This window comes from Cariama cristata, unplaced genomic scaffold (assembly GCF_000690535.1).
Source record: "Cariama cristata isolate BGI_N322 unplaced genomic scaffold, ASM69053v1 scaffold20690, whole genome shotgun sequence".
In the NCBI taxonomy this organism is placed as follows: Eukaryota; Metazoa; Chordata; class Aves; order Cariamiformes; family Cariamidae; genus Cariama; species Cariama cristata.
In genome coordinates, this window is record NW_009593322.1 from 20,546 (window position 1) to 27,836 (window position 7,291).

At 36.7% G+C, this 7,291-nt stretch overlaps 1 protein-coding gene across 1 annotated transcript in view; it reads right to left on the minus strand.

Annotated features, from left to right (window-relative positions):
• Window positions 1-2,443: 2,443 nt before the first annotated feature.
• MTMR6 (myotubularin related protein 6) overlaps window positions 2,444-7,291 on the minus strand; it is a 21,449-nt gene continuing 16,601 nt past the window's right edge. The window contains exons 10-14 of the mRNA XM_009710029.1: window positions 6,884-6,933; window positions 5,886-6,086; window positions 5,032-5,166; window positions 4,826-4,952; window positions 2,444-2,911 (exon numbers count right to left, since the gene is read on the minus strand). Of these exons, the coding sequence (XP_009708331.1) occupies window positions 2,651-2,911; window positions 4,826-4,952; window positions 5,032-5,166; window positions 5,886-6,086; window positions 6,884-6,933 (774 nt within the window). The 3' untranslated portion in view covers window positions 2,444-2,650. The remainder of the gene's footprint in view (window positions 2,912-4,825; window positions 4,953-5,031; window positions 5,167-5,885; window positions 6,087-6,883; window positions 6,934-7,291) is intronic.

A 7,291-nucleotide genomic window follows, 5' to 3' on the forward strand; every position in this document is an offset into this window, starting at 1 on the left:
TTAGGTAGTTTTGGCTTAAGCCTAGACAGCAAGTGAGAAGAGACAGCTGCCTCTCCGCAGGAACTTTTCTCACTGGTCACCCTGCGGGCTGAGCTGGCAGAGCTATCCAGACTTCGTAAGAAGGCTGCGCTACAAAATAGCCTTATAAAACTCTATTCACATATTAACTGGACTAGAATACTTACTTCAGATCAGGAAGTACTTTATTTTTTTTGATGAAGAAACAGGTTCTGTGCCTGAGCAGATAGTTTTATGGCATTTTAATGCCAACCTAACATGTCTACCTTGATTTAAAATAAAAATGGGTCCTGATTCCAGAGTGAACTCTGCCAATAAAAAGGGCCTGAAGACTGAAATAAACTCACTTTAACAGCCATCTGAGTGCCCCTGTACACAAGGCTCTTGAAGAAGAGATCTGTTCCCTTTCAGTACTGTTAAAGTAAAAACAACATACACCAATATTTGCAAAAAAGCTTAATATAATATTTTGAGTCTATAAACTTTAAACAATAAATACGAGAAGTGTACATGGCACACCAGAGCAGCTAAATATTAAAACAAGTACAAATTGATAACACTTACCTATATTGTCAGCAATAAATGCATTTCACTACTGTGATACAATACAAGCTTAATATTGAAGATGTTTTTTCCAAAGGAAAACCACAGAACCAAGTTGATACAGAAGGTGAGGGAGAAGGGGAGACAATAAATAACAAGGCACAAAAACCTCTCTTGCTGCAACCCTCTAAGGCACCGCTGTGCAAACATGAAACTATCAAAACCTGCAGTAGAGAAATTCTAGACGTGTTTAAATGACTGGATAATGTATTTTAAAGATGACATTATGCTCATATCTTTGGGAATAAAAATACTTATGAACCTTTATTTACACTTACAGGCTTTTAAAAAGCAAATTAGTGAAACAGGTGAATTAATAGTGAAATACAGGAGTCACAGTTAATTTCTCCCAGACAGCTTCACAAGTGCAAATTCATCATGACCTATACTGGCCTTGTTAATAGAGTCCTGGATCCAATATGGTGCACAGGGAAATGATGCCAATTATGTTAAATTCTGTGTGGCACACCAGTAATTTTAACAAAACAGACTTCAGGGATTAGGAATGAGAATAAACTCATTTTCACTTGTAACCAAAAATTATTTAAATCCAGACATAAAACGTCAGTAGCATTAATCCACCATCATACCTAGGGAATCTTAATACTCAACGTTTTAATTTATACCTCTATTTAAGAGCTGGGCATTGGCATTTTTCTTCCCTATTCTGTTACCTGCTCAGAAAATCCATCATGAAACAAACTTCAGCAAAAATCTTCTCCCTTGCTGGAAGGTTACAGTTCGTAAGCTTAATTATGTATCTGTAAGTTTCCCCCTTTTTGCTTATGTCTCATGATCTCTACTGCATTCTGCTAGAAGTTGTTTTTGTTCTCTCTCCAATTACATAAAAATCTCCAGATTGTACTGAAATTACTTAAAATACACACAGGTTGGAAACATTTTTGCAAGATGAGAAGGGTGTTTCACTAATAACTAAAATTTTCTCCTAATGAAAGATTTAGGAGGCACTCACTTTCTCATGAGCTTTGGACACATGAATGACTTTTTCTACTTGGGAACAATGTCAGTAGACTACACTTCCAAAACTTCTGCTTCCGTTCCTGCAACTTGAGCTACGGCACTGCACATAGTAAACAGTCTGAACGAACCTGACTATTCAGTTATTGGCAAAGTTTGGTTTTCTTCCATGACATGTTTTACTCTTTTTACTCTACGCTTAAATACCTTGCCACAAATCAAAACATTTAAAGGTCAGACAACCAGTAGCTTCAATGATGCTCAATCTACTGAGCTGCCAGAGAGGAAGAAAAATCAGTCCAATCTATTATATTTTAAACAACAGAGGAAATTGAAGAAAGAAGAGTCTTCAGTGGTAAGTTAACATTCATACAGCTATTTGCTGAACGGCTGTGCCAGCTTAGGCATGCTTCATTCCTTATATTCAGTCCTGTTTTAAGGAAATAACAATTTGAGCAAATACAATGTAAACAGAGCCAGGCGGACTGCAGTAGTAAAGGATGACAATATTATTGATCTGTCAGGTTTAAGGCCAACTATTTATGATTTGAAATATATCGCACTTTTCCATGGCACTTAATACACTGAAAGTTAGTACTGGGTGACATGAATACGTATACCCTTGTTTAATATCATATGCGATGTATACATGTAGCTTCAGTTCCTAAAATAGAAAGTTCAAGTTTTCTTGCCCAAATAAAATCAATTTGTGAAAGACCACCTGTGTTTTCCTATACTGAATAAAGTAGTATTACTATTTTAATCAATTTAGTGCAAACTGACTTGAGTCCAAAGACATATCATTCCTTGATTTTTTAGTCACTACTTACCAAATGCCTCTATTTCTTCTAAAAGACAACTACCCCCCCCTTTTTTTTTTCTCCTTAAAAGAACAGCAAACACTTGACAACTAGCATGCTGTTCTAGTCTACGTTAACAAAACTTGCCGATATACAAATCATGTTTTGGTCATGCAGCACAGACCCATCCTTGAAATAATCCATCTCTTAATTCAGTCAGTCTAGAAGAGGAGCACAGTGCCGGATTTTAACTAGCAGGTCATCCTGGCCACTCCGTATTCCAAGCTGACAACAGCAGGCTCAGCTTTGGAGAGCTCTGCCACAAATTCGCTGTAGCGATTGTCTGCTGTGTTGCTGCCCTCTATAGTTCTCACAGCATCGGGCACCGGGATCAGTGGTGGCTCCTTCTTGAAGCACGGGGAGGTCTTCAGTGCCGTGGGTGCAGGATGAGCAGTCTGCTGATGTTCCTTCACAAGGACTGCGTCTGACTGCCCATTTCGCTGCCTTATTTTCTGAAATATAGAGAATAGTTACTAACAGTGAGTATGACTGCTTTACTGGTAATATCCTGCTTCGAAAGGAAGTGAATCCACTTCTTTTGCTGCCCAACTCAGCATCTGCAGAGCCCTGTATTACATACCCTAGGTTAGGTATGTAACTTGGATAAGACATTTCCCCCCCCTCCTCAGTTTACAGCAGCTGCTACAAGCACTGTATGCTTAAAATCTGCAGCCAAGCAGAAGGCAGAAAGGTTGCCTGTCAATGTCCATAGAGAAGGAGAGGCTCTTCCAGGCTTGCCCCTTGTCTGGTTGCTATCAAGATGGGAATACTTTCTGGAATACAAGCAGAGGAAGACAGGCCTTGGTACTAATAGCAAGCAGGGAGCTTACAGTAGACCACAAGTCTCTTAAAGACAAAGAGTAGTTTCATACCTAAGCCCTTCCTAAAATCCTTCTAAAAGACTTTTCCTTTAGATCTGAGAAATGCCAATATAGTTTGTTCAAACGCAGGAATATACTAAAAGTTGTCAACTAGAAAGCAGCAGTGGAGGAAAGGACTGATCCTGCAAGCACTGAGCAAGAGAAGAGGAAGGTTTTGGATTAAGGGTTTTGTTTGGTTGGTTTTTTGTTGTTTTGGTTTTTTTATTTTTGGAGGGGGTGTTTTTGGATTTGTTTGTTGTTTGTTTTTTTTTTTTTTTTTAAATTCAAACAAATCTCACCTAATAACTGGAAGCTTGAATTAGTTAACTGAACTGATTTTTTTTGTTGATGTGCTTGTGCTCTATCAGAACTGAGACGGACCCCAGAAGACTTTGGTCTCTCTTGACATCAACTTTTTGAAGACAGAAACAGCAGTAGGAAAGACTACATCAAGATTTCAAACAACTACATCTCTTCATCACTCAAGTGAGAAATGTAGGCTCAGGTGAAGTTAACACCTTGGAATAAGGTTCCAGAAAATTCAAAACTAAGAATTCTCTTCACATCTTGCTTATTCTTCAGCTTGCTTCATCTTGAGTTTTCATCTTGCTGCTTCAATTGCATATTTAGAAGTTCTTAAGATTTGAAACGCTTTAATCTTAAGTGACCTGCATTCATTACATTACAGCAGGATCGGTTTAATAAAACCTTTCCTCCTAGAACAGCTGTACTTCCCCCCCTCTCCTCCCAACATAACATACAGGAGTTGTGTTAACATTTCTAGTCACACAAGAAAGTAAAACTGATTAGAAAATTTTGCATTTCTTAAAAGGTATTATTCTGAAGTTTCAGCACCTTAACTGACTACAATGAAGTATCAATTAAAAGCCACTGATTAAGTCATACTAGAATAAAGTGAGATTCGCTATTCAGTCTTTCCTGGCTGTTTACTGCAGCACCTAGTAGAAGTTTGCTTATAGAAATCTGATCTCTAGATTTAGCCCTGCTTTCAGATAAGCATTACAACATATACACCCCATTATTATGGTGACTTACAACAGCATGCACCTGCATACGAAGTTAAAAGGACAATACTTACTGCTTCCATTTTAGTAGCTATAATGGAAATAGAACATTTTCAGTCTCCTTGGTTTAGCAACACAGCTGTAGCTATGTTGGGTACCTTGTTATCTAAGACAAGTTTCACATAAATTTAACCTACATTAAGACATCTTCAGTAAAGCTTTGATACCAGGAGCACTTTTACATAACAGTTCATCAGTAAAGCAAAATAAATTGTGCCTAAGACCAAAACATTGACTGCATAGTCTGAAATTCAGGATAGAATCATACAGTGAAAGTCAAATTCAACATTACATAGAAAAAGTGCTAGGCCATATACAACAGTGACATTCATGTGAAAGCTAAACAGCATTATTACAGACTACAAATGCAAATCTGAAGAACAAGTCACAATAGTACACACGCTTATTTTGTAATACTTACAGCTTCCAGTTCTTTAATGTCTTCCTCCAGTTGCTTATTTTGTTCACTCATGTTCATTATAAGATTGAACACAGATTGCCGAGGATGCATACTTCGATCAAACTGATGGTACATATTTCTCCAAAACCTGCAAGAAGCAGACAGTTTTCACAACACAGGATAAAGACAAAATTGAAGAAGAGATACTCTATGTGATTTAAACTTACTTAAAATTGAAGGATACTGTATTAGGCTCCAAAAGAGTTAGTTCTGGAGAAAAGTCTGGATTATACAGAGGATTCTGATATTTCTTTTGTTCATTCAGAAGGAATGGCCACAAGGAATATGTCTTCTCTTTTAATCTTAAAGCAAGAAGAGATCAAGGTCAAGACACTGACTGCAAGCAAAAACACAGAAGCTGTCCAACTCAACATAATAAATTGATCTTAACTTTAACTTTTTTTAAAAAAAGTTACCAGAAATACTTATAAATCTTGAATTAAACACTCTTAGTAAAATTAACTTCTTCCTGGTACATGCTAATGTCAGACAGAACTGTCAGTTTTAGAAGTACTACTGCTTATGCTGTGCAAGTTTTGCCTAGTTGCAATAAATGCTTTTAAAATACAGTTTGAGACAAAGATGAACTGATGAAAACTTTACAGAATTTTTCCAACTAAAAGCATTAGGAGACATCCTATTAATACTTCTAACTGACAGTAATTAGTCTTGAGCAGGCAAGAATTTTAAGGTTATTTAAAAATAGATTGGGGGAGGGAATGAAGTGATACTTCCAAACTTAAGCTTACCTATTTTTAGAGGGGCAGGTGGGAAGGAAGAGAAGGAGACAGAAGCCTTAACTTTCCCTATGAAAAATGAGCATGAGATTTTCTCCCAGAATTAGAAAGACTGTCTTCAGTGTGCAAAAGCACAAGAAGCACTGCTGTTCCCTGATGCCGTTCAACATTTTCAGTACTACCCATCCTGTCTCTATTTCTATTCAGAGCCTAAAATGAGTAAGATTCACAGGAGTTTGTAGTCTGCCAGAAAAAAAACAAAAAGACACAGTATGTCTGCTTACTTTAGTTCTTCTCTCTCTTTTTGGCAGTTTCCAAGGAAATTACCAAACTGGCATGAATGGACGTGTTCATGGATCTGAAGGAGGAAAGCTTCGTTGTACTCAAAGGCTTGTGGAAACTGCTCAGTCAAATTCCACACACTTTCTAAAAACTGGGTGAACACTGGTGAGATCTCTTTTGGATCACCATCCAACTGACAACACCTGAAAAAGATTCCATAAACAGACTGAAACAGATTTAAAGTTAGAAATCAAAGAAGTCCTAGTCAACTTCTTTTTAAAAGACAGCACACTAATTTGACACTAGGCTTGGTTTGGAGATTAAGCACCTAACTTTGAGAACTGGGGCAATTTTTGAATAGAAATAAGTCTATATTTAACCTATTTTTCTGACTTGTAAGTAATCACACATCTGTATTCAATACAGAAGAGCAACATAAGACAGTTAAGTTCCTGTATGTCTTACTTCCATAGTCAACATTTGGAGTATACCAGCTAAAAGCAAATTAATAAGCAGTAAATAGCAGCAAGGCTATTGTCACAGCTAATGATAGGCAGATCAAGGGAAAAAAAACAGAACCCTTGACACACAGGAATTCTAAAGGTAGGTGTGACTTCATCACTAAAAGTAAACATAAATGTAAACTCATTTTTAAAGATATCAAAACTAAGCATTTTACATTGCCTAAATAGCTGGACAGTAGCTTTAGATTGGCTTTGCACTGTGTATGCACACGTGCAGACCTAACTGCAGTCATCAACATCTGAGAATAAGGCATCAGTAGCACTAGAAATTTATGTCTATAATATAAATCAATGATCCAATAGGTATTTGAATAAATAGTAATACACAAAATGCATTGTCTACTGAAAATAGCTTACTCATTGCAAAATTTCTAGCAACACTGCAGCAGTCTAACATTTACAAGTTGCCTTTTGATTTTAAGACTACTTAGTTCAGTTCACTGTATACATTTTACTGTACTGGAAGCGTGAGCTACCTGTCAGAGAACTTGTGTCCAAAAGAAATCCAGTCTTTCTCTATCAGGACCTAGAGTGTAAAAAAAAAAACAAAACAAAATCTCATGTAAAATGTTACTCAGTCTTACATCTATAGTATTAACCCCACAGGTTATTGATATATTGTATTTTAAAACTGAGTAAAATAAACTACAGTAGGAACAACTACTTGTCACTTTGTAGTTCTTTTATTTTCTTGGATGTCTTTCAGAAGAGATTCTCAAAGCACATTTCTGGAACTAGTAAAAAAGTTTAGCAAGTTGACAAGCAGGTAACTGCTGTTAAACCAGGCTCACTTTAAGCATACTAATGTTGTATGACTTCACAAGCAGATTATCAACTATCTTGCAAAAAATTGCAAAGCATAGGAAAACTTTCAGTATCGCATT